This window comes from Dermacentor andersoni, chromosome 1 (genome assembly GCF_023375885.2).
Source record: "Dermacentor andersoni chromosome 1, qqDerAnde1_hic_scaffold, whole genome shotgun sequence".
NCBI lineage: Eukaryota > Metazoa > Arthropoda > Arachnida > Ixodida > Ixodidae > Dermacentor > Dermacentor andersoni.
The window spans coordinates 186,081,161-186,109,062 of NC_092814.1; the positions used below are offsets into that span (position 1 = coordinate 186,081,161).

General features: G+C 44.3%; 1 protein-coding gene across 1 annotated transcript in view; it reads right to left on the minus strand.

Annotated features, from left to right (window-relative positions):
- The window catches only part of LOC126547224 (O-acyltransferase like protein-like), a 64,155-nt gene that overhangs the window by 11,515 nt on the left and 24,738 nt on the right, over nucleotides 1-27,902 (minus strand). Inside the window, exons 2-10 of the mRNA XM_050195124.3 lie at nucleotides 22,652-22,878; nucleotides 21,829-21,940; nucleotides 18,977-19,067; nucleotides 18,568-18,662; nucleotides 17,367-17,537; nucleotides 15,600-15,696; nucleotides 11,790-11,867; nucleotides 5,532-5,697; nucleotides 539-618 (exon numbers count right to left, since the gene is read on the minus strand). Of these exons, the coding sequence (XP_050051081.1) occupies nucleotides 539-618; nucleotides 5,532-5,697; nucleotides 11,790-11,867; nucleotides 15,600-15,696; nucleotides 17,367-17,537; nucleotides 18,568-18,662; nucleotides 18,977-19,067; nucleotides 21,829-21,940; nucleotides 22,652-22,878 (1,117 nt within the window). The remainder of the gene's footprint in view (nucleotides 1-538; nucleotides 619-5,531; nucleotides 5,698-11,789; nucleotides 11,868-15,599; nucleotides 15,697-17,366; nucleotides 17,538-18,567; nucleotides 18,663-18,976; nucleotides 19,068-21,828; nucleotides 21,941-22,651; nucleotides 22,879-27,902) is intronic.

A 27,902-nucleotide genomic window follows, 5' to 3' on the forward strand; every position in this document is an offset into this window, starting at 1 on the left:
AACGGCAGCAGGTGAATTACCAAAGCAAACTTGCTTTCATATCTTAGATCTGAAACTAACACGCCGATGTCGGTCTTCAAGTCATTATCAACTAGTTATTTTTCTCCAAACTCGTGCCTGGCGCTGGGAACCCTGTCCCCTTTATAAATTCAGTTGCATTTTTTTTCAATGATTGGCTTTAGACAATAAAATAACATATAATAAATGCTGTACACGAACTCGGAAGCCCTAAGTCCATCTAAGACCAACAATATACGCTCATAATTTATTCAAAGCTTCGCGCCAACGATCACGACATGAAAGAACTACGCACAACGCCCCCATATTATTAAAAATAGGGTTCACGCGTTCTTAACATGGGATAAATATTTGGTCGACAAGAAAACAAAGACCAAAGCTATGGCCCAAACTATGTAGCATGCAAATTCGAGCATACTATAATTCGAGACTTCATTATGCAGTCATGCAAAGAATGGTGTACAGAAAGGATTGCAGAATATCAGAGCCGGTCGATAAATCTGAACAAAACTGACGTTACCTTTTTATGACAATAAGAAAGATGAGCCCTATGATGGTAAATTGAATAACCGTAGCTGGGTACCATGTCACGAACAGGCACTGAAATAGAAAATATGTTTTAGAAGAAAGAAAGATAAGTAAAGGGCATAAGTCATGAAAGACATTGTTCTTTTTTTTTTAAATTTTGCAAGGACACATAGATCACTAAACTTTTAATGTTCTCGAATACTTTCGACGCGCCACACTCTACAGTCAAAACCGAAGTCACGTTTCGAACCAACCCATTAGAATCAGGGTATGCTTTTTTCAGCGCACTTGATCGGCTTCAGGTGGGCATTGCATTGTTCATTCTTGATGCGTTTCTTGGGCTTCTTATATTGATGGGAAGATGGCTAAAACAGGAAACAATTTTCAGCGTAAGTCCTACATAGCGTGCTAATCTTTAGCATGAACGCAACATCCAATATTGTTTGTGGCAGCACTACAAATGGTGCAAAAAGTGGCTCTCACACAAAACACTATTTGAAGTTGAACAAAACGCAAACAAACAATTGAAAACCTGCTAAACAAAGCTTGATGTTACTGCGTGGTGGTCACAATGAATTGTTAAACAGGCTTCTTGAGCAGTCGTAGCCGTGCATCAAACTTAATGAAGCTTCTGAGTTCCATCTGCCACTCGGGTCAAATTTTCGACAATAGCAGCCTCTTTTCAAGAACTCCCATCCCTCTTTCAACTTCCGCACAACCACGTATATCGATGTAACCGCTCAAGGTATCAAAGGCCAGGACAGCGTCCGTGAACGTGCATTGGTGTAGATAGACTGCTTGTGCCTTCGTTCACCCTAACTACTCTTTTCTTTTTCGATGTCGTGAACCATTTAGAGATCTGTGACAATGTCCGACACGATCAGGGTTCCGATGTCTCAGAACCAGCTTCTAAAAACACATATTCACGAACAGTGGCATTGCCTTCTGTTCATGCCACAGCATCCTCAAGATTCCTGCACCACATCGGCAGATTCATCAACTTTGACGGTGCATTGCACATCCTCGGAATTTCCGTCAGCGTTGCACTTGCAACTAGTTTCTGTTAAAATTGCGAAACTGATGTCAACGTTTGGAGGGCGAATTTGCTTTTGCAAGAGCCAAAAAGCCTCCAAGCATTGAAACCCCTACTTTAATAAGCACTGCTGAATAGTCACACTAGAAGCAGCGTTCCACTATGCAGGGAGTGAATTGATCGCATCGTTGGTGGTGCACTTTACCAGTTTTTGGAGAAAACATGTAGGAAGGGAAGAGTAACAATCGGGAAGCTAATACGCATGAAATGTAAGTGAACTAAGTAAGACCAGCATTTCGGAGCGTAAGATGTCGAGAAAACACAGCAAACAGGAATGTGTTAACGAGGTTTTATGCAATATCGATTTAGAAACAGAGGTCTTGCATTTATTTTCAGTATTGTGGACTAATAACATACCTATTACATGTTGCATGTAACAAAGATTAAGAAAAATAAGTACAGCGCACAAATCAGACCCTATGCAGTGTTAAAATGGCAACAGCGTGTTTTATGTTGTCATGCGTAAAATGCTTGTTGCTGTAATTCAGCCGGCATTTTAATTGCAAATGATAAGAGAACTCATTGTAGCGCATCCAACAAAACTTGTATTAGGCCCGTTATCATGAATAAATTCATAGATATCATGAAGGTTTACGTCCCAAGGTAACGCATTGGCTACGAGAGACTCCGCAATAGGGTGGCCGTATTCATTTCGACCGTATGTGGTTCTTTAGTTATATACACAAGTGTTTGTATACATTCCACTTCTAGCGGAATGTGGCCGCTGCTTGGAATCCAACCTACGACTTCGTGCAGAATAGCGCGGCGCCATAGCCACTGAGCCACCACGCCGGGTTAAAACTAACCGCGCTCTTTGGAACGTTTCGTAGGTTTATAGCCGCTACATACGAGTCCCGACACGATTTCAAATGTTTGCACCATCAAGACCGCATCGGTAGAGCTGGCTTCTCCACGTTAAGAGGTTACGTGAGGAGAAAGTAGCTTCTGTAATTCCTCTCACTTCAGAGGCGACAGCCTTCCTACATACGTATACGGGATTTATTTCTGTGTATGTGTAATGCAGAAGGTTATGATAGAAATGGCAAGAGTTGTTATAAAGAAAATGAATAAGAAAACCATATCAGTCGGGATTGAACTTGGGTCCTTTTGGTTCTTAGCCTGGCGTCAGCCATTAACTTCACCAACAAGACACTGCTTGCGTATTACGCGCGCCGTGGTAGAAACCAAGCGCCGTAAGCAGAATACTGACAGTGATTGCAGTGTGCCGTAGGAGCAAAATGGGACGACAAATATCAGCGCATTGAAGAGATTGCAAATGAAGCAAAGATACATGTGTGACGCAATGTTCGGCGAGCCTAGCGATTGTCTGAAGTATCTCAGGAGTATCGAATGCAATCGCGTAATTGTCAGAGATTACCCGAATGCTTTTGAAGGGTAGTGGAAGGTAATCGAATGCATCGGAAAGAAGCGTCGTGGCGGAGCGCGAGAACTTCAGAAACAGTCCCGGCCATCGCCTGTCCTTTCTGTGACATCGAACTGCCAAGGAGCCGAAAATGTTCTTTCTCAATGTTGGATCATTAACATAGGAATCATTTTGGAATTTGAGTTCCTCCATTGTGAATCAGAATTCAGCTGAGATTGCTATTACGGCACTCCCGACTTTGAGCATAGACGGTCGCGCAGAGCGCATGCTGTCATCCACGCTATCTTATTGCTCTAGAGCATTGTCTGCTCTATACGAGCGTGGAGGAATGTTTAAAGTCGAACTATTGCTTAAGGCGTTTTGAATGTCAGTCGTTCAACTTGATGTCCGACAACTTCCGGCTTGAAAAGTTTCGCGCAACTTGGGTGAAGCGTTCATTCTTCATAGTTTTCGCAACTTAATTCATTACAAACACAATTTGCTTTACATACAGTAAATGGCTGTGCGAACAGGCTCTTCTTTTCTGCTATGAAAAAGCCTCTAGAAATACGCCATTAGAATGGCGCTCAAGTCAGCAGCGCAGTCATTGAAACACACTAAAGCCAATATAACCATGCGAATGGAAGGTGCATGCGAACCAGCCCGTCCAGCATTGTAGAGACTAGGGCTAATGCGGAAAAACTAACACTTGAAATTCAAAAGAGAGAGAGAGAGAAAACACTCTACACACTCTTTGTTAACGTAATGTATGCAGTTTAAAAGAGCTCTACAGACATCTTACGCACTATTTCGACTCGTCATAGATCTTTCCTATAGCCTAACACCAGGCACATCAGAGAAAACTTCCAAGCAAATAAAAATCAGAGTAGTAGAGCGAAAGAGCTTATTTGTTTGGAATCACGTATTATTGGGGCCTATGGTTATCAGAAACAGTTACTGATTATCCATTCAACTCAACTAATACTGAATACATAACTTTTAATCACTTACTCAGAGAACATGCTGCAATTACGGTATTCAAGCTTGTACCTGCTCAGTGCATCACCACTTGAGATGCATCAACAGACTAGCAGCAGTTTCGAGCTATTCGCTAGAAAATTTGGTGCGAAATGGAGTGGCGTTCCACACTTCCCTCCTTCCTGTTTCACTGCTGGACAAAATTACATGAACACGAAAGCCTTTTTTCGGAGATCTTTAGGACAAGTATGCTGAAAATAGTGCTACTCTTAGGATTCCTAATAAGTGCACATAGTGTATACAGTAATCATGAGTAATCTACGATTTATTGATAACGTAGAAGAACTTTTAATGAAAACTCTGTAGACTGTTGGTAAATGTCCACAGAGTTTTAATAAATTAGGGACACAGTGTTTCAGGGATTATAAACGGTTCCTGACTGGCCAGCGCTTACGCTACAGCAGTGTTCATTAATGTGATAATTCATAACTTGGGCGCCGGCAAGTCACAAACAGTTCATGTGTGCAACCGACAGAGCTTGCGGATTCAGGAGGCGACGCCACTTCCACTTTACATAACGCACCACGGTGTTTATTGAAATTGTAGATATGTGACGTTTTCTCCACGTCGTTTATGTTAGCGGACATGACAACTAGTGTTGTTTAGTCGGAGGCACGCCTCCGGCTACTCAACGTGACATACGCTTGGGTAGTGTGGGTTGGTTTTTCGGTTGCTTTTTTGTTGTCGTCGGTCTGAAAAGGTCGTGTCGGATTCCAAAGCACACGGTCAGACGCCAGGCATCACGAACCACGCTTACCTTTTCACCAATTTAGTAATTCGGTCAGGTAATGCTGTGTTAACTGACGCGATCGAGAAAACGCACAAGCCTCCTGTATTCAGTAATATGAACCGGGAAATCTTGGCGTTATAGAAATAGGATTACTCTACCCTCTGCTCAGGCCATCCCGTGAACAAGGACGTTTTTGATGCTACTGCTACTGCTACAGACGCATCAGCGTAGTTTTCGGGCAAAGTCATGACGCATGTCCCGGAATGCCTACTCACCCCTACTTCCACAATAATTGCGTTCACATCAAAGTGAGCTTCGACTTAGCCTATATTGCAAGTCGACAATAAGCCAAAATCAGTTAAGACTAGTCCCCAGTCATGTGCGGGACACTTTGTAAAAAGACAAACAAACAAACTAAGGCCTTATGTCGAAACGCTCACGTCACAGTTCATCGCTATATCCTCGGAAAGCCATATTTCCAGTGACAAACCAGTAACAAATGAACTCGCAAAAAGCGATATTGAATTGACAATGCTGTGTAAAAGATGCGTAAGAGAAACAGGGTTGGGTAGCAACGCCAGCGAAGGGTGACTAACCGCGATGCCAATCGGGGCATTTCATTCACTCATCTTTCGTTAAGTGGCCCTTCGCCGACGTTAATTGCCCAGGGGCATTTAAGAACCTCTAGAAGGGCTCATTCAACACTGCAAATGGTGCCCGGCATCTTTCGCTTCCCTGGCTTATAAGAAGTTGTCACTCACCATGCTTTCTGCGTTCCAGAAGTTGCTAATATAGAAGAGGTTGGTCCACCACACCGCCGAGCAACGTTCGATCTCAGTACCAGCATAGTCCTGCCAGAAGGGCCCGTCGTTGGTCAGCGGCAGCAGCAGGAGCACGCTCAGCACGGCCAGGAACGGCGGCGTCATACTGTGCCCCGGCAAGCCCCCACAAGTCATTAGCAAACACTATTTTACAATTAAATCACTTGATACCCTTTTTTTTTTCACACTGGCAAAATTTCCCCACGGTGCCTCCAGTCATTTCAACGAAACTTTGCTTACATACGAAAACTTTGACGTTGGCTTGTTCCCAGGTGCAAGTGGACATAATAGCGACTGAATGCAAATGGTCGGGCTCGGAAAGTAGGAAGACATTTTAGGGGGAAAAAAAAAACTTGATCTTTTCGTATTTGCACTTCGTCGATAAAAAAAAAATGGAAAGAGGAAAAAACAGTGTCACAATACCAATGAAATGAAGCACGTAAATTGTGTGAAACATTAGTTATCATTTTTTTTAGTATACACATTCATTCCAGTCAAAATTTTGTGTAATATTTCTGTGAATTGGTGTGGAGCTCCAGAGTTCGCTACTTTCGTATTAAATAGCGTGCCATGAAACGCAAAATGGTTGGTGCATCTTTCAAATATATATATATATATATATATATATATATATATATATACCTTACTCTGTTCAATAATGCCCAACAGGGTCTACAGCGTCTGCCACAAATCTATAATGTTCGTTCAGTGGGCAACCTATGAGCCACAAGCCCAACATCCGTTGTTGCTGTACATACGATCCGGCCGTTGCGGATGAAAAACAGCAGCAAGGACAGTTGCAGTTATGTTCTCATCCTATGAGATTCAGCAAAAGCTGGCTTGGAAAGCTGTGTTGATGTTGGAAGTAAACATCAATATGACTTGAATACTTGAATCAGACACCCCGCCCCATTTCTTGAAGGATTTTTGGGCTGGCCTTAAGAACGAAATTGTCACTTGATTTCAAGAAGTTCCGAGGTGCATGTGAGCTGAAAGATTGGCAAATCAGTGCAGCGTTATTTAATAACTGCACCGTAAGTCTGACACTCGTCGTCAAAACAAACGTGCTATCATATAGCTTTAATTTCGCTGTCATCGGCGGTGGCACAAAAGCGTAGCTCAGTAACTATAATAAACACCTACAGTGGCTGTTGTCTGTTACTGACAAAGGTGTGCCGCTAATATACCGGGTGTTTAAAATTAAGCTTCATGATTTTCAAGAAATTAAGCACTGGGAGGCACGCGAAGACAACCTGTACAAATAAGTTATGTGGCCAGGCGGACAAAGTGAGATGATAATTATCGCTGTCAGCAGCCCAATCACCTAAAACTGAATAATTAGCTTTTTGTTGACTGCAGCACGTGGGTATGGTTGTATTCAAAAGTTAGAGGCAGTTGTGTTTCTACACAGTATCAGTTGGAAGAACTCTTCTAGCGTGCCTGTGGTCCGAGATATCCAACTCCAATTTTTAATTGCCATTCGCATGATTACGCATGCAAGATAGTGAGGATCGGCGCAAAGCTCCTCCCTGACGTGACGCCTTCGTTGCAGGCTTCGCGCTCGCGTGTTACGACAGCGGTTCGGGGATCTCCTATTTTTTATTTCGCCAGCCGAGAGGGGAAGGGAGACTGTTATCATCCCTGCCTATGCCTCCGCCCTGTTGTCAAACTAAACGCCGCACGCAACAGCCGCGTCACATCAGGGAGGAGCTTTGCGCCGATCCTAACTCTCTTGCATGTGTAATCATGCGAACGACGATTAAAATTTGTAGTCGGATACCTCAGAGCACAGACACGCTAGAAGAGTTCTTCCGACTGATACTGAAACACGACTGCCTCTAACTTTTCAATACAAACATACCCACTTACTGCAGTCAACAAAAAGTTAATTATTCAACTTTAGTTAATTGGGCCGCTGACAGCGATAATTATCATCTCACTTGGTGTACCCTCTGGCCACATAACGTATTTGCACAGGTGGTCTTCGCTTGCCTCCTAGGGCCTAACTTTAAGAAAACCATAAAGCTTAATTCTGAACACCCTGTAGATAATTTTGTTAAGGCCTCATCGAGTGTCGATTGGCTTCTGGTTTTGTTCTGTCAAGGAAAGGCTCCATGAGATGTCGCTGTCATTTGCTTTAAATTTCTACACAAGTGTTCGTGCTGTCGTTTTCCGATACTGCGCTTTCTGGTTGCGTGACCTGAATAACTCCTAGAGCAAAATTTTCAAGAGTATGACTTCAGACAAAACCTTTTATTTACAATGCTTGCTGTCCAGTAAATCACACACTTTGGACATCTCACAAAGGTTAGCCGTAATGGAGTCGTTGGATGAAATATTCGTATGACTAGACCTTTGCGCCCGCTTGACAAGCCTAAATTCGACCAGATGCTTCCCGTCTGTCTCACTAGGGCAGGCACTCCTTTATGAAAACAAGAAGTTTTCACGGTCGACCAGGTGGGTATCCTAATAACCACCAAACATTTATAAGCGGATTAAAAGGATGAGAAGATGAAAAAAAAGGTACTCAACTTTATGGATTGCATAAAATTCGCCCTCAAACCCTTCACCCAAACCTTTTTTTGTCACTGTAAGGGCGCAGGTGTTCGAAACTTGCGCATCACGATTCTTTTCATTGTATGCGCGATAAAAATACGAGAGAGGGCTGCGACAGACGCAAGGAACTTTTTATAGACTCATTAGTCAATAGCACTGCCGCAAGTGGTTCAGTCAGGCAAATACCCTAAATAAACCCCTCTTTATCGCATTGTGACTGCGAATGTTTGCTATGTTGCAGAAAAAAAGAAGAACACTCGACTCTGTTTGGGGCCAACTCTTAAGGTTGAGCAGCGTTCTCAGCCCTTCCTCCTAAGCACCTCAATTCAGCGGTACAGTTGAGCTTTAAATATTTCTTGTAGCGCATGTAACAAAGGACAACTTCGTGCAAACGTTGTACAGATTGCGCAGAACAACGTGCACCTGTTACCCTCTCTTTTTCTTCTTTTGTTGGTTGGGGTTCTGAAACGTATAGATTTGATATGCAATGGAAAAGGAGAGCGTAAATAAGATCAAGTCAGTGCAGGATAAAATCAATTGTGCCTACAAAATGCGGCGAGCTCACACAGACATCGAGCGAGGTTGATCTTGTGCTTCTTTTTGTGCACCATGTAATTTTCCTTCCCCACCAAGGGAACGAAAGCACGACCAGCCTTGTGTTTTGCGAACTTGCGAAACATGTACAAAGAAACTCAAAACCGTAAGGAAAGTTGAAAAGCTAGCAACATGCTCCATTACGATGTTGTTATCGTTATTTGTTTCGTTTAATTCCGATTTATTTATTTCTCTTAGCATTATCCTTTATTCCAGGCACGTACGCAGGGGGGGGGGGGGGGGGCGTAGGGGCCCGCCCCCCTCTCCTGAAATTAAGCGGCATACCCCCCCCCCCTCGCCCCCTATCCGCCCACGCCACCACCCTCACACACATTCCTAAAGCGCCGACAAATCAATCTACTCGGCGGTACTGACTACTGACTATCAGCTACTGACTATCAACTACTGACTATCAGCTTTCGCTGCCATTCCATCTTCACAGAGTAGAATAGTTGTCAATTTTTTCACTTCTTTTGGATGGCGGTAGTTATCGGCATCTCCTGAGGTGTGGAGGCCAGTTTTCTCCACGATTCGGTGCCCGCGCGATTAACTCAATATCAATTCAGTTGTCACCATCTATTGCAGCAATCATGGCGTAGTTTATTGTTTTAATTATACTATTTCATTTATAATGCCCAACACAATTTTTATTTCACTATCTATTCAACGATCACGCGCAACGCTGTTGCTTCGTTAGTTCAACCTTCTTTGTTTAGACTGATCCAGGGGCCAGGAAAGGGATTCGGTTCATAGTCAGCTGGTCTGTATGCTTGTGGAACGAGTTGTGGCCGGAGAAAACGACAATTGCGTTTAACTTTTCCTTTTGCTTCATTATTTCCTCGAGTGACGGCTCGCTGCGACGCTGGCAGATCCTCGGAACCATATATCCGCGATATGCGTTAGATAAGGTGGAAAATAAAATATTGCGAAACAGCGTCCAACTTCAGACATTGCAATAACCGTTCAAACCATAAGCAATATGACTGTCACCCGTTACTTCGTCTGGTTGTGCCCTAATTGTAGAGCGCTTTTCGAGCAAAATTGGCAACTGGGAACAAGAGTCGCAAGGAGATGAAAAATTAAGCTATCTAATAAGGGATAAAGCCAAGGTGATAGTAAAACAGGGAGGAAAAGCGAAAACTGTTTGTAAAACTATTTATTAATCAACATGTGTTTATTTAAAAAGGAAGTAGTGAAAACGCCGCCGGATGTGGAGAATAATTCCGTGTGTTTTGAATGACACTTCTACAGTTATCAATCGAGCCGCCTGACGTAGCCACTTCCCTGTTGTGCTAATGGGGGTGTTTTTCTAACCTTCCGTGGTGGGCGCAGTACATCAAGAACCGCAGCGTCCTGCTCTCTACGCGGTTTTACGGGACTCGTGACCACGCATCGTTACGTAACTTGCCAAATAACAACACGAATCGGTTTTGGCACTTGGTAGAGCAGTAAACGAGGGATCCAAAAGAACTGTGATTGTTGCAAAAATAATCATTTCTGTGTAATTCTTCCAGAGCTAATTCAAAAAACGCTACTAGAAATCTTTATTTTGCACTTTCGCTTGTTAACTTGTTCTTGGCAAGGTTCTTCCTGCCCATCTTTCATGCGCGAGTCCATTTGATGTGGTTCGCTGTTTGCCAAGTAAAGAAGAGGTGTATCTCACAGGCGTACCTGTGAGATACACGTTATTTCAATTCTCTTTTGCGGGTTTACTGGTATTTATGGCGAATGGTGGGATTGTTCACATTTGTACTAGTAAAAGTACCCTCCCCCTCATTTGCATAGAAAAGTTACCTTGGATTGGGTCCCCCCCCCCCCCCCCCGAAAAAAAATCCTGCGTACGTGCCTGATTTACTCCTTTATTTATTGACTTTTTTTGCAGCATAATACAGAGGAATGGAGTAGCCGAGACACTCTTCACATCAATCTCTCCACAAGAGTTCATACATGGCAGAACAGAACAGAACAGAAAAGAACAGAACAGAACTTTTAGGATCAACGTTCTGGCAATATGCAACCTATGTATTAATATCTCTGCCGCCAAACGTTCATGATGTACCTGAAATGTAAACTGACTAGTATAAAAAATTGCGCCTTCTGAATGTTCGTTTTTTTTTTCATGGTCATGAAACTATCATACTGTCATTCTATCATATAGGTATTTTTTATCTTTCCTTCCTGCCTCTTATTTATCTCGAAATTCACATTCACAATTTCAATTCAATTTCATTCACAATGTCTCACATTTCAGATTCAGTAAGTCATATATTTCACTGTATTTTAGTTGTACTCCGGTGATGCAGGAGATGCAGTTTAAATTTCCCATTTGATATCTTTGTATTATTTATCCTTCATGAAACAATGACACAGGAATCAAGCTACTCTCATTGATTCATAATATCAACGAAATTTAACCTCTCTACGCAAAATTGACGTGCACAAAAACGGGAAGTCACACGCATGTTTCGAGACCCTCTTCTAGAAGCCAATCCATGGTTTATTGCGACTCGTTAAAGAAGCTTCGCTACCTCTTTATTAACTTTTTATTTTCCGATAGCTGATTGCATATAGAAAGCTAGAACATTCTGTAGAACTGTTATCATTAGACATGTTGAATATGCCGCCTGAACACACCTTCCGCATCCTGGCCGACGGCACAGAACGTAGCGTGTCACGCCAGCCGTCTCGGAGGCCATGAATCGGTGTTTATGTTACCCTCGCTGCTTCTCAGGGAGCGCTACAAGTCTGCTTTAGAAAACAAGGAGTGCGTTTTCGCGCTAGTTTCATCTCCATTCAGAATCGGCTGTTCCAAATGGTTTGGGATAAGGGCAGCAGGATCAAGTATTCAATGGTACAGTAGCAGTGGTAAACTAGATAATTCATGCTAGCAAATAAACTGTCATCAGAAAAACATTCGTAAACATGGTTTCAGATAGCGCCATCAATTAACGCGAGCGCCTGGCACAGACGAGCGTCTCGGCCACCGTGAAAGGTATAGCATACATCCGTGAATGCACAAAACGTGACGGTAGCGTTGCGCGCACTTACCGGAAGTATTTCTGCAGGAGAATGCTGAAGACCGACTTGTAAGAGTACAGCTCGCACTTGTAGGCCAGAAATAGGCCGCTGCAAATAGATGAGATCAAGCAAATTAAATTTCTTTTTGACACGAGGTACCAGAAAGTTTTGTAGAATCGACTATTGTCTCGACTGCTGTGTACGCACAGGCGATACGGAAGCAGACAGAAACATGCAAATGCATGGGAGGGACGGAAAGAAAAAGGTAAAAAAAAAGTTGAGTGCAGAGTATAACTTTTAAGATGTAGCAAGAACCTGAATAAAAAGACAGTATGAGAAAAAAAAAAGAAGGTTATCTGCTTTTACTATGACCCCTATGCCTTGAAGCTGCACGGCAATAATGTAGCATTTGACCAAAGTTTTATGACCCGCTGTCACCGTCAATCACAACGGCACGAAGCAGTTCGTTATGAAAAAAAGTACGTAAGAGAGCCGCTATCGTGAAACCGACAAGAGCAATAGAAATGAGAAGTGCATGGGTGAACATTGTTTTAGTACCGTTGCTCTAAGAAAACGGTGTAGCCTTTCTGCTTGAATGAAGGTTTCCAGACGTCCACGGGATACCGTCTACTAACTGTTAAAACTACTTTTCCAAATTCATAAGTATTAATTCGAAAGTGTTGGTTGCGAGTGATCGCGCGTTCAACGCCACTGACGCATGCGCAAAGGCTGCTTCTAAGTTAGGTGGGAGAAGGCAGCGAGGTGGCCTGCAGGACCGCATAGAAAAAGTTCTCCATGAACACTGCCTGCCGGGAAAAGGTTAGGAGGCTACAAGGAGCACGTCGGGTGCCGCCACCTTTTTGTTTGGAACTTTACGTCGCTGGGACTGGGGCTTGTGTTTCTGTAAGGTCACACAGGTCGGCCGGCTTTCTTCAACCTCAATGCACGCCTAGTATCGCGCGCCACCGCCGTTTGACGCATAGGCGCGTATGCGCGCCGTGACGCGTCATTATCGCGTACGTGTGGTTATCACTGAGAAAACAAAGCGAAGCAAAACAACAAACGAGCGCATAAATGAATAATAAAGGCTCTCTGCTCGTCACATATTAAAGAATACTGTTTTAGCGCAGACTTCTAATACGCCAATTCTTTCGGCAATCACTCAACCACAGTGATCGGCGTCGGTTACCAACATACGAGGTCGACGCTATGTAGCGACAGCCAACCAGTACCTTGAGTGAGTGCCGAAAGCATCACATGACAAGTGCTTAGGTGAGGAATGCTGCGGAATGATATGCAAAAAGAGACAGAAAGAAAGAAAGGATGGCAATCTGTGCTGCCGCCATTTCTCTGACGTCCGCGAAAAATACCTCGAACGCCTACCATTTTTGAACGGTTCCCTATTGGTCGTTCTATTCATTCTACTTTAATTCCACATATACCAATGTGGCAGCGCCTACTCACGCCGACATATATCTTTGGTTAACAGGGCCAACGTAGTGCAGCAATCATTTCCGCACGTTTCTAATTCTGTTCCTTTGTTATAGTTGGCCGCTGCGCAGCGCTACATTCTGGATATGACATAGGATATGACGCGCCATGATGACACATAAACTCGAATGCGAATCGCTCATATGAACGCAGGGACCGCATCCAGAAAGCTTTTGTTTGTTTGCTTGTTTGTTTGTTCTGTTTTGTTTTGTAAGCGCTGCTTATAATGGGGCGGACACTTTCGCTGTCATGATTGGGTGGCACCAAAAGCGTTTCGTCCTGCAGGCGAAACAGGCGGCCGCATAGGGAATCACTTCGGGAAAGACGCAGCGCACCTCTTCGCCTATCAGCATTCACCATAGTGAGTAGGTAACTTGATTTACCCTTCAATGTTAATAACATCGCTCAATGAACTTTCAACAACTGATTACTGATCGATGAGAAATGACGGAATTATGCAAGACAGTAAGTAGAGTGTTCGCATTTCGTTGCATCTATTCGCGTTTTATTCAGGATGCTTGGTTGTGTTAAATGAGTCTAGGCGAATAAAAAGACCAAGAATTGAATTGACTAAGCGTTTTATTCGTACGAAATCATCGCCGCTGACTGACCGCCTTCACTGATAATATGTTCGCTGTCACGATTGGCCGGCGCTACGATGTACGAACCGTTGCAGCGTAGCAAGTGCTTTGTGAATGCGGGCCAAGTTTTTACATTCAAAATGCAGACTAATATTCATTTTGCGGTGTTACCTGTGCGAGCTCGCAGATGTGGGACGCTTTCCAAAATTTTCCTTAATACTTCTACAAATTTATGCAACCATGTTTCGCCCCCCCCCCCCCTCCGCCCCCCCCCCCTTGCGAAATTGCCATCCTGCATGCAAAGTATCTTTATAACAATCAGCCCATAAGCGACGAGTGCTATGTATTTGATACGAGCAAAATGTCCACCGCAAAATCTGCAGCAGGCTAGAACCCCAACAGACGGCACGAGCAGACACGGGCTTAGCGAAGCACGTTTCTAGGCCAAGGCGACTGACCACCAAAAGTCGCGAGGATATTTATGGGTCGGGTTTTATAAGCTCCATAATGCGACCATATTTCTAGACGTCCGATGCAGAAGATAGCGTTGTACGCAAAAAGAAGGATCGCACGTACTTTTCTCGCGATATGAAACGCCGCGGAGCATGGCATCTCTTCTCAGCGCATTGAGGCCGATTATTGCGGCATCCATCGTCTGCAACAGGAGCGGCGTATGAAGGCAGTCGTCGTACATTGGTGGTGGCGTGCAACGTCCAGATGATGCACTTGCACAAAACGTGATTTTGCCAGAATTGTGTAGTATTTGTCAACGACACCGCCCTCGGATATTGTATACCTGGCGTTTATTTATTTATTTATTTATTTATTTATTTATTTATTTATTTGTTTGGTATGTTCATGAACAAATTTTATCAAAATTACCTGAAGAAGAGGATGCGGCACAACTCAAGGTATACAATTACCTGGTTAAGAGTGTATTATTAATTAAACCTAATTATATTTACTTGACGATGCATGTTAAAATTCCAAAATTGAACCACGGCAGTTTTAAGGTGTGTTCATTTAGAAGGAAGTCTGATAAATCAGTCTCCGAAAAGCACCCTAAAACATATAATAGAATTCTAGGCTGTTTTCTATCGCAATGCGCAAGAAAAGCTTTACGGGAAAATAATAAGCAGAATGGCGGTGCATTCAATCACAAATTGATAAACGGATATCTCGAGCTAGTGGTTTCGTTTTGAGATTCCTGCTGCGATAACTGGCAGCTGCGATTAGGCAATCGCAACATGAGATTTAAGCAAATAATTCAAGATTACTTCGGGAAATAGTATTATTTAGTTTATTGCATCGCGGGACCGTGATTTCTGCTGCTGAAGTGATGTTCGCTTATTCATACAATCCAGTCCAGGTGGCGGCGCTGAGCTTCTTCCTAAGACAAATTTTAAACTTCTGGTAACCTTAAACACGGGGGAAGTGCTACCCGTATCTGTTACGCCTGAGTAATCTGTCCCATTAAGTGCTATAATGGCATGGCCGAGAAAGTTCCACTTTCCTGGCATCGAATTATTCACCAACAAAACAGAACTGAATCTCCGCCCGACACTCATTTACTGGAGATGAATGACACAGTGACTAAAACAAGGGTTCTCAGCCTCCTGACAGGTAAAAATGCCTTCAGGCCACAGGCAGCGGTGATTGCGTCGCAAGTTTTTTGGTGATGCCCTCCCCCACCCCCCACGCAATAAGCTATCCTTGATAAGATGCTGCCCACTAGCACCGATCAGAAGTGATATTTTGTCTTACGCACGTGGCAAGGAAGAAGGTGTTGGCAGCCAGGGTGTAGTTCACAAAAGGAGAGAACAGGATGTCACTCGAGATGTTGTCGTAGGCCCTCAGCAATCCACCTGAGCAAAACAGAAACCAGCGAGTTGGACCCCTTTGCAGTGCTCGTCACAGACTGTAAAGATAGCTTGAAAATTAGGGCCCGTATTCACAAAACATTCTTAGACTAAAAGCGCTCGTTCCAGCCAGTAGTGATGTAGGACATGTTATTAACGAAGGCGATCAGCCAATGCAAAACAGCACTTACGAACGAAAATCTTTGTGAATTCGGCCCCAGTGCCCTCCGTATTCCCGCACAAAAGTAAGCTCTTTTGCTAGAAATGTTTGTAGAAGCACATGCCAGCCAATCATGGTGCAAAACACATTATCGGCGAACGCGGCCAGCCAATGGCCAGGACCATTTAGGAACGAAAAGCTTTGTCAATTCGCTGCCTGGGTCCATATTCACAAAGGAGTACTTAAGCATTGTTCGTAACAGCAGTTGTGAGCCAATCGTGACGTTGGACGTATTGTTGAAGACGGCTGGCCAATAGGATACAGCACTTACGGAGAAAAAAAAGGTTTATGAATTCGTCCCCGAATAGGCGAATTCACAAAGGCATGGACAGCTAGCCAGCGGTTAAGGATATAAGATGCTGATGGTGCTGTCCATGGGCCCTATAACGTAAAACTATTCCAATGTGTTTTTATTCCAATCTCCTGACGTCAAATTTACGTACCCACCGACGAAAGCATCGGGCGGTAACCCGCAGCGTTGTCTGAAAAGCCCAATCAAACACGCTTCTCGTTTATAGGATGTCACTTTCTTTTGCTTTCAAAGCGAATAACATTGCCTGCATTGAGCAGTTTTTCTTATATAATTGTCTGAGAAGAGGCGAGTAGCACGCTCAAGTGGACAGAGTTTCGATGGGGCCGAGCCAGCACAGTGAAAGTAGATAACCGGATGAGAAAGGTGGTGTCGACGTCTGCGATTGGTCCGCTTCCCCTTACTTAGCTTGTGGTGGCTTGTCGAAAATCGCGGCGGCGTGCAACGGAACTTTAAAAAAGTCGCCAGAACGGATCCTCAGCAAAGAAGAGTTGGCAAAGTGATGTCGTATACGTGCCGAAAGGACTCGATAACGTTATACTGCCACGGAATAATGTTCGTTATGCGCAAATAAATCTATGCTCCCCGGCAGCTCCGAGTAGCTAGTACCAGAGCAATCGGCGGGTAGCCATCTTCTATTCCTGTTGGAACAGGACAGTCTCCGGCTATTCAGAAGATTAATCTCAGTTTTGTTCGGCATATTAATCCGTCTTTAACGCGTGCATATCACTTAGATGCGGTGAGTATTCGCGGTTTTCTGTGGTCATGTGACAGAGGCGAAGTACTGGCAGCCCGAAAACGTTTGAGCAATGGCAGAGTATTATGGCGAAAAAGGCGTCGAATCAAAAATAATTATTTTTCTTTTGTTCGGTCTATTCATGCACAATCAGTTTGCACACATCATATCAGATGGGCGTTTTCGTGCTTTTCGCTAAGTAGCGTGAGAGACAGGCGAAGTGGAGGCAGCCAGAAAATTATTTGACCAATCATGGAGGGCTGATTGCAGAATTAGAATAGAAAAGTTTCGAATAGCTTTACGTTAGAGCGCTCCACATGATTCTCAAGAACTAGACATAAAAAACAAACAGAAACAAAAGCACAAACAAGGACACGTGTGCAAAGGAAAGAAACGAACTGTTCGCTTACTGAACATGTGCGTGTTCTCAGTGAGGAAGTAGGTGTGTCCGCATATGAGCCAAGCCATGCTAATCGCCTGCACGCCCTGTGCTGCACCCAACTCCGGAGGCTCCACGGGGTCCGTGAGACGGCGCAGGTTGCGAGCGAATGAGAACGACAGCAGACAGTTGGTCAGGCAACCTGTGCAGCAGTAGTTAGAAAAGCGCATAGAAATGAGAGTCTGGCGAGGATAGAAAAACCACAGAGTTTCCGATGAGACTGCTTCGAATGATTCAACAGTGAAATTCTGCTCACTCAAAACAAGAGCGCGCTTAAGCAAGTCACAAGATGACTATTTTAAAAAACGCTCCGTCATATTTTTGGTCTAGTCTACACTGTTGCTCGTTTTTATTTTTGTATGTACCGGCTATTCTTTATCGACGGATGCATTCGCTGACTCATTAGTGCGATTCGCTCTGGTCTGTATTTAGCAAGTTTTCGTGGGCCCAAATGAGCAAGAATTATGACACAATCTCGGTCCTGATTTCATGACGAGCTGTCTTTAAAGGATGACAAAATTTCTGCTTCGTCGATTCGCCCTACGAGCTAGCGCTGAAAATCAGAAAGCATTCCTAAGTTCAACCCAAATTTTGCCATAGACAGCTGTTTTTATGTATATGTTATTGTAAGCATGATATCACAGGCAACTAGAGTACGCTGTATCCAGTGATAGATCCTGAGAATTCACTGCTGATAAAGCAGCAATATGCACAAATCAATTAAAGTAAGTAACCCATAGCACAACAATAAGAGTGAAACTGTACACGCGCAAATGCTCTTGTTACGAATGTCACGATATGTGGACACGATAAGCATCCAAATAGGTGTGCACACTAAAGCTGTCATCTAGAAAATAGAAATACCATGATTCGAACTAACATATAAGGAAAAGCGTGAACGTTCTGAATCCGGAAGGGAACCAAGTTCAGTCGCGCAAAAACAGTAAGCACTAAAAAAAGAACGATGAAAAGGAGGTATGGAAATTACATAATAAATCAACCTGAAACTACAACAAAAAATAGAAACGTTCTTCAAGCACCACAAAGAGCCAATAATGAGGCTACGGTCTGCTAGAAAATGTCGAACACACTTAAGTATACGCCTCTACTCAGCAGCCTAACTCCACGGTCCGGCCATTGTGTTCAAAGTAATACATAAATATACCCAGTACCTGCACCAGGCAGAGCTTTCTGCGCGTTGTCCTCCACCCGCATGTCTAGAATAGTAGCCACAAGTATGACGCTTACAAGCACGCACAGAGTGATTCTGAAAAAAAAAAAAAGGTACAGCCGTCAAACAGTCACCCAACAAACAGGCCTGGCTGTTCGCATGCACGAACAATATTTCGTAGAATCGTTAAAAAAAAGAAAGAGAAAGCATCATGGCTCTCAGTCTAGTACTTACGTAGCCCAGAAAGTAAATTTGTTACGACTACATCAGACTGCCAGTAAATGCAGTGTAGATTTACGTAATTTAAGTCTGATACGTTTTTCTCTTCTTCTTGAGTACGAATGATATGCATTTGACAAGTGCTGACATTTCGAACTAAGACATGCGGTTTAGCGGTTCGGGCAACTTACATGAGGAAGACCTGCAGTCCGCTAATCGACACGTCTTCTTTGACTACACAGCGACTAACTTGTGTCTTCGCACCAATCGACTTCGAAGATGCTGCGAGGATAAACAAAAGGGCAGAAATTGTGTTAGATCGCTGACTCATTCACCAGCAGTTTTAAACATAGAATGCTCTTAGCTCGATTCCTAAAACCCCAAGCGGTAATTTGCATCGCAGTGTGCATTCATCAGCGAAACGTTGCAGGTTGTCCAGTAGAGCCATTCATAGAACCTGAAGCTTTACGATACTGATAGACGCAATGTAAGTTCGTCGACCACAGAAGGTTCTCGAAATGAGTGTACTATAGAGTGGTAGAATACATAATGAGTGCCAAATGACGAGAGCGACAGCGACAGCTGTAAGCATTACCTTAGCTCTAAGCATTACCTGTAAACAGCATAACTAAACACATAGCGTGCTAGCATGTCCTAGCGCGCATGTTTAAGTGCACGGGTACGATGCACACTCTGGGCGATTTTTGATTCAAGGATAATTTAAAGTGAAAGGTTGTCAGAATTCGCGTGTTTTGCTATTCGCGCCTTTTTTTCGCCATCAACAGAAGTCGTTGCGCTGCTTCGTAGCGAAGAATGCAGCTAAGACCACGAGTTATGTCTACTGCGTTTTATCTACTGCTGACCACATCGATTGCATATCTTATTATGCTTAGTCTTAACTCAGTTTCGAGATAGGCACTCTATTTCTTTCCATGAAGCGGTTATGCAGAGCACCCACAAATACCTAGATAAATTACGAGCCAGAACATCACGTGATATATAGTAACGTCACGATGGAAAGGCCGAAGCACTATTGCAAATTGTGCTTTGCAAAAGGGTTTGTACACGCCAAATGTCACCGGTGTCTAGCTTTCGAAGTATGGTCCACCGGCGGGCATTGACAGATTTTGACACGCCACATGACTTGCATGCCAGGAATTTACCTTCGGTAGTCTTGCGCTTTCGAGTATCTAGGAAAGCCCGCCAACCGTCTCACGTAGTTTCGCTAAATCTCTGGTCGACCCGGAAATCACTATTTGTACTGCTTGATTGCTGTCCCGACGCTTTGTTGGGAAAGCCACGTGCTCACCAGCGCTAGCGTTTCCTCAGAGAAGCTAGCAATGCGTGGAAACTGAGTGCTGCGCGCCGGAATACCGGAGCTAACAGCACCGTCACAACCATGAACGACATTTTTTTTTTTATGCGAAAGCATCAAATGGCCCATTGAGTGATAAATCCAGCGTCTGTAGCAGAGAAACGGCACCTAACTTCCCATTGGCTGCGACTCCACGTCACGTGCGCACCTGGACGAAGCCTAACGGGCAGAAGGGAACACCTGTAGTTCACCTGCTGCTCACCGATGCCTCATGCAACACTTGGTGTTGCATGAGGCATCGCCGCGACGCCACGTCAACTTCGCTCTGGTTCTTGGAAGCCTGTGTTATCCGCGCGTTTCTTGTCTGCGCAAGTTCACGCCTGCGTTCTAACTTCGCCTCGGTAATCGCTATAAAGATACTAATGCACAAAAAAAGAATAAATTTCAAAGGAAAAACGTTGGTGGTAGTGAGTTCCGAACCTACGATCCAACGCTCAGAAGTCGAGTGTCTTACTAACTGAGGTAAACCAGCGCCTCTTGGATAGCAGGCCTGTGCACTCCGCTTTATGACATCATGCTACTTGGACCGAAATTTCCATTGCTAAGCCCGGCGTGACGAAGGCGGAGACGTCAAAATCCCCGCGGCTTACTCGGGAGCGTCCCAATTAGGTTCTATGGCAGTCAGGAAAGGTAGCATAACCTCACGGATTGAAGTGCATCGGCCTTGCGCTAGACAGGAGGCGTTGGCCGAGCATCTCAACGCGGTCGCTTGCCCTCGAGGAGTCATAACTCGAAAGACCGCTCAGCGGCGTTCCATTGGGCATTAATGCTTTCGCATTCACAACTCATAAGAAGTATTTAGGTGTCCTTGGATTTTTTATTACTTTGCACTTCACGTAAATATTACGAGAAGCAGAGCCAAAGCGCATCTTGAAACGAGCCTGGTCTGACGACGAGGGCGCTTCTCATCTACTCATCGATTGCCCAAGGCAGGATACACATAAACGACAATTGGAAAAAAGAACTAGACGTAACTGATCCCCACCCAGCCTTTCACACTCGCAAAATTGCTCGGTCCATGGTCATCGAAAACAGCACAGAGAAAAGCACTAAATGCACTTGCACGTGTCATTGAAGAAATTGGAATAATGAACGTGTACTAGCTGCCGCATCGGGTGATGTTATGTAAGAACAATCCACCTTCATCATTTGTATTTATGCCCGCTTATTGTTTAATACGTGCATCATGCTCATATTTGTGCGGCTTGTGTGGTGAAACCCAATTTTTACGGTTGTGTCTCTGTGTGTATGATCGGTGTACTTTGTTCATCTGTACGCCTGCTCATCTTGTACCGCATAATGGTCTCGTGCTCGTGTTCTCGTCTTTTATCTTTGTATATTCAGTGTGTCTAGGACTATATGTGGACTTCATTTACCCTATCTTACTCTGCCCTAGATTTTCCGAACATGTGGTATTATTTCTTATTATGCTATATTTTTTCCTATTAATATTACTAATACGTGAAAAAGAGTAGCCGTAACCACTATAACAGACCTAATCTCTTTCTTTTATTTTTGTTTTGATAAAAAATAAGGACCAAGCGTCTGTTTACACAAAACTGTAGGTGTGCGTATGTGACTATTCCCTCTCATACATATTCACCTACACATCGATCACCACTAGAAATAGGACGCCAAGACAAACCTGCACGTGAGCGTGGTACTTACTGTGAGCGACCACATTTTGCACGTCGTCGAGAGTGCAAACAGAGGGCACGCAGACACCCAGCCGAAACTTGCGGCTCTCCGGAGAGACGCGGTACACGATCCGAGTCATCCGCTGTGGGAGCACAAATGAAGCAGCTTGTAAAAAGAGGGTCAACGCGCAAGGCATGGACGTTTTTTAAAATTCATGTGCTCTGTTAGGCGTCCAATCGGGACAGTGCATGCCCATCAGGAAGTGAAGGTGGCTAGTCAACGACAAAGAGTCCTCCCAAATGAAAAAAAAAAAGTCTCGTAAATTTGGCACAGATCCTAAAGCCTCGAACATATTTAGTTTGTAAGGAATCTTTTAATGGTTGGTGTCCTCGCTCTCATCTCGTTCGTACTATTATGTCTGGCCGGCATCTATCCTCAAGAATCCGTCTTTCGTAAAAAAAAAGAAGAAAAAAAGTAGGGAATTACTAGCCAAATTCACAAAGCATTTCGTTTGCGAGATTTGTTTGTCAAAGACAGCCGGCTCCGGTACCTCTCATTTTCTGTCATTATTGGCTGTATCGAACAGTTCTCAGACATATCAACTTTTTAAATCGAGGTATGGTCCAGGTACACGCCAAGAACCGAATTCGCGAAGCTTTTATTTAGTAAGGTCATTGTCATTGTCATTGGCGTAAGGTTTGTCATTGTCCGGCCACCTTCGCGAATTATATGACCTACATCACGCTTGGTTGGCATTTGTTCAAAGTTATAGTGTAAGACTACACTATACGGGCCCTGCAGCTACTTAGCAATGGCGCGATCGAGCTTGCGGTTCCACGGTGACCGTACTTGCCTTAGGGTGCCTGAGCAGCGTCGACAGGTGCGCCGAGGCATCAGTCTCGTTGTTGAACATCTCCTGCACATTGTGGCCCGATGAGAGGAACACGGTGCAGTACTTGCCACGGTACAGCTCCTGCGTCTTGTACTCGGCGATCAGGTCGAGACATTCGTCGTAGGAGCCGATGGACGCCATACGCCCTTCCAGAAGGCCCTCGGGTAGCTTGCCCGATGCATCCATCACTGCGCAAGAAACCGGAGGTTGCGACTCAGATTGCACTGAGCCTGTTCGCAATCTGAGAAACTAGCTCTACAGCCGGTGACTATAGACGTGCCCTTTAGAAACAGCCGCATGCAGTTGCGAACGCAGATTTGAGAAATCTTCCATTTTTGTATTTCTACTATTTGTTTTGAGAAAGCAACTATTCCCCATCTAAAAGATAACTGAACACGCCGTGAATTCTTTGGAACGTCTAGCGCAGGTTTCTCTTTAAATTGAAATAAGGAAAGGACATAATAATGAAGTCACTATTCAGAAACTCACGTGCAAGTTTCCCCCCGCTACTGCGCGCATCGTGCAACTTTAGCGGTGATTTGGTGCAGTCTGGAAACTTCATATTTGCTGGCATACAAGCTTGTGAAGGGCCCGCAAACAAAAGCATTATTTGATACTCTTCCTCCCCCCTTTGTCATCGATCGATTTCATGCGGCTCGCAGATATCCGATTGACGCTGGGGAACGGGTTTCAACTAAATTCAATTATGTGCATGCACTTAACCTCGCTAACGATACTGACCCTCAACAATTACTCAATTACACACACACACACATATATATATATACATATATATATATATATATATATATATATATATATATATATATATATATATATATATATATATATATATATATAACCTACAATGAGGAATTGTTGAGGGTCAGTATCGTTAGTGAGGTTAAGTGCTTGCAAGTAATTGAATTGAATATATATATATATATATATATATATATATATATATATATATATATATATATATATATATATATATATATATATATATATATATATATATATATATATATATATATATATATATATATAGTGTCCATATTATTGCGATAGCAATAATATAATAAAGTATCCGACAACTGAAGAGTCCCGTGGCCCATTACTTTTTGCAAAAGAAGTAACACAATCGAACTTTCACCATGCGACAACTCGCTGCGCCGCAACAACGTCTTTGATTGTTTTGTGGGGCGGGGGGACCGGAATGAAAAAAAAAAAGCGCAAAGGAAAGCATGTTGACCACAATTGAATGTCTACTTTGGGTACCTAATGTGGCTACCGAAGGAATATAAAAAAAAAAAATTGAGAAGCTTGGGCCACAGAGAACCATATGCATACTGCTCGGTATCCTACATCTGGATAGAGAAAAGACTTTCCGGAGAGATTTCAATAACATCGAACTGAAGGTGATGACCTCGAGCGAACGCGTTGCAATCCCTAGAATCCCGACAGTGATCGCGGCGAGCAACCATTGCTTCTTTTTCTCGTCTGCCAGCCTCAAAGAGTCCAAAATTCTGCCATGCCAAAATCCACTCGGCCAGAAAAGAACGAACGTCCACTGAAGTGCGCGGCGCGGTGGTCGGGGCAGCACGAGAAAAACGCATGCGCTCTGGCTGGCTCTGGCAGCCCACAGGTAGCGAGAGCAAGAAAAGTGAAGAGGCTCAATGAGTCCTCGCGAATAAAAGTCAAAGTAGAAAAAATAAATAAGAGCGTAGTTATATTTCCTGGTGTTAGTGTTTAGACATGGGTGCTTTGACGCAGGTGAAATAAATTTTAATATTTTTTTCTGTGACTCGATGGAACAAATGAACCACCACAGCACTTCGCCTCATCGGTCCTCGCTGCCTGCTTTGTCAACTTGTCTGATAATGTGTTGATTTGGCTTGACTCGTTGTATGGTCTGATGTACGACTTTAGGATACAATGCACTTTTGGCGTTGAATGTTTATAAGAACATTAAATTCTCCTTGTGGAACGCAGGAAGTTTTCAAAACAACCAGCTGCACAACCTAGACTCGTATCTACGCTTTTGCATTCCAGATGGATTCTGCCGTCGTGAAGCTACCCCGCTTTGTCGAATACGGCTAGGGGTGGCCTTCCCTAAACCTTTTGCATTACGAATCGGATGGGCTGATGACGCCTCGTGTGATGACTGTGGTAGCGAGGAGACTCTTCAACACCTTCTCTGTTACTTTCCTCGCTACAATTTACAGAGACGATCGCTCGCAATCACGACAGCGCGCTTTGATTAAAGACCTCTAACAGAGGAACTTATTTTAGAATGCCGAAATCACAAACCATCCCAGCGGAGGGCGACGAGGGCACTGTAGCAATATTTAAGGGCAACAGAATTGGACAAGTGGCTGAAGCCTGAACAGATGTTTATAATGCTGCAAGTGCTACTGTGCTGTGCGGTGACGGTATGCGGTGACAGTGACCGACTGGGATTCTATGTCTATGCTCCTTTCTTTCTTTATCTCTACTTTGCTATCACTTTATCTCCCCCTCCCCTCTCTCCCCAGCGTAGGGTAGCAAACCGGATCTTCCCAGCTGGTTAACCTCCCTGCCTTTCTCCTTTCTTCTCTCTCTCTCTCTAAACCCAGAAAGTTCCGGAATTGGAAATCGAAAGCACGACTTTGGAAATGTCAGTGCACCTTTCGCATCGAAAGTTTGCGAGAACTTTATACACATAAAGTTTCGGAATTTAAACCCATGCGCTCCGTAGATTCCGCTGCGTCCACGAGTCTGCGACGAGCCCGCTCGCCTTCAAAACGCCCTTGAAATTTTTCGCTCACTCGGATTGGCCTCCTTGCGTTATGTGACTCCAGGTGCATAGAACTGCCACGAAATGGAAGCCCGAGTCCGCAATGTTTGCACCGAAATCTCTTTTCGAGCGCGAGAAAGACATTCTAGACAAAATCTAGAATAATTTCCGGCGCCGGGAGTTATTTTGGGCGGCGGTGCATGAAAGGCCGAAAAAATTTCGGAGGGGGGAGGGGGGCTGAAGCCACATAAGACCCCCCCCCCCCCCTGGCTACGCCCTGGCACCAAGATATTAGGCACATCTATATGAGCTCAGGAGTAATCGACGAAAGGGTTGGTAGAGCCTGGCACTGCGGCGAGGATGACGCAACAAAGACAGAGGTCCTTCATAGGCGACCTGCTACAAGAAAGGCGGAGTTACGTGCGAGCAAAGTAACACTCACTCGTTGCGCTCATTCGTTGTGGCTGGGCACCCGACACGAATATGTGCACAGACTGACAGGAGACCGTCAGAGCGTGAGGGTGTCGCAGGACATAGAGTAAAGAAGATTAGGCGACTGACGCGTGAGCTGCTAGCATGCGGACATATACTCACTTTACACTGGATTCCCAGCCGCACAATGAGCTGCCAGGAAATCAGCGGGCTCACGAGGCCGCGCGGGAGAAGCTAGTGAACACCTCCGCACAAGGCCCACACAAGGCCCCGCGAAAACAGTACAGGAATAGCGCCACATGAAGAATAACAGTACGACCATGAACAATGCAGCTGGAAAGGTGAAATCACAAAGCAAGACTGCGTTTGAAAACCTGCTACCTGAAGGGCCTGACCCTATCCTGCAAGGATATGGACGAGTGGCCAAAGTCTGCCTGCGCAGAGTGAGAACTGGCACGGCGGTTGAAGTTAGCGCTCTTCCATAAGAGAAGCTGCAGTGCAGCTCACTATTACAGACGGCTGTTTAAAGGGACACTAAAGTGAAAAATGATTTCTTCTGCATCAGTAAATTACTGTTCTACAACACCAAAAACACCACTCTTACAACGACAAGACGTTTGGTAAGCCAGAAAAAGCGCAAGAACGAAATACGGGTGGCGACGACCACTTAGGTACCCGCACTTGGATGCTGTGACGTCTTGGATTTTGATGGCATCTTCTAGGGCCTACTAATTATATATAGCGGTACAGATTGACTACATTGTGTTCTAAAGGAACCAAATATTAAACTTGGCAAGTTTCGGGAACCTTTATTCAGCCAACGCGGCCCAAATGCGAAAACATACCTTGGAATCCCTGACGTCACGATGACGTACCGGCGCTGTGGTTTCGGCGCGACATTCAAATACTGATATTTGGACCTTCATTTTCTCATCTAATAATCAAACTATTTGTTTGAAATGACTGCCTGCAGGGTTCTCAAACAATGCTTCATTAGTCTAAACTGATTTATTGCTTCGTTTAGTGTCCCTTTAAGATGCAGCAGCAGAGCACGCGCACATACCTTCCACCTAGTGTGGAATTGCCCAGGGCCTACGACGCATGGACGGAAAGTTATCCAGCAGCTTCTATCAAAATTCTACGGCTGGCAAATTTGCAACAGTGGATAAGGCCAAGTGGGCAACCAGAGCCCCGACAACGCATATTTGACTCCCCCTAAGAAACATGGTTGTTCATGTACTTTTAACCACAACCCTTCAAAAGAACCCAGGCCCCTTTTCCTTTCCCTTCCTCCCCAGATGGTAAATACCAAGATGGAAGGTCGTACCCGTGTATAGGAAATAAAACATTTTTTACCACCATCACCTCCCATTTATGACATTAAATAGTGGTATTAGACACCGCGCTTTATATAACACCTGCTTCATTTCTGCTTTCCCCTGGTAGTAAAATACAGGGTGATAATTTTGAACTTTTATGGAGCTTATAAAAGTAGCCTGTTGCGGATAACGTAATTCTAGTCGTTGAGCTAGATTATTCAGAGAGGCGGATATTGGTTGCACGATAAGTAGAAACACATATTCAACTAATTAACAAAAATCAATTAAAAATTTTTTCATTAATTACTTTGCGGCACATATTCCAATTTACCAATTGTAACCGGTGAGTTTGCAAGGCGTACCCACATGGAAGGAATTTACAGAATGACGACTAGAAATACGCCCAAAGGGCGGTCTGCGCTTTTGCATTGGCAGACCGCCGACCATGAAAATGGGCGAAAGAGCCAAAGAAAACCTATTCACTTTAAAAAAGTGTGCTCGGCACTTAACACGCACGGCCGTTCAGCTGTATAGTGGGCTTCGGGGTGGAGCTGTTGTTACGTATGCCCTGGCGCTGCAACCACTGTCAACGCGTGGCGTCTCGCGTTTGTCCCAGACAACTCCCCCTTTGAACGCATAAGGGGCCTCAGGCTCTCACTCTCCGCTTTCTCTGAGGTACGCA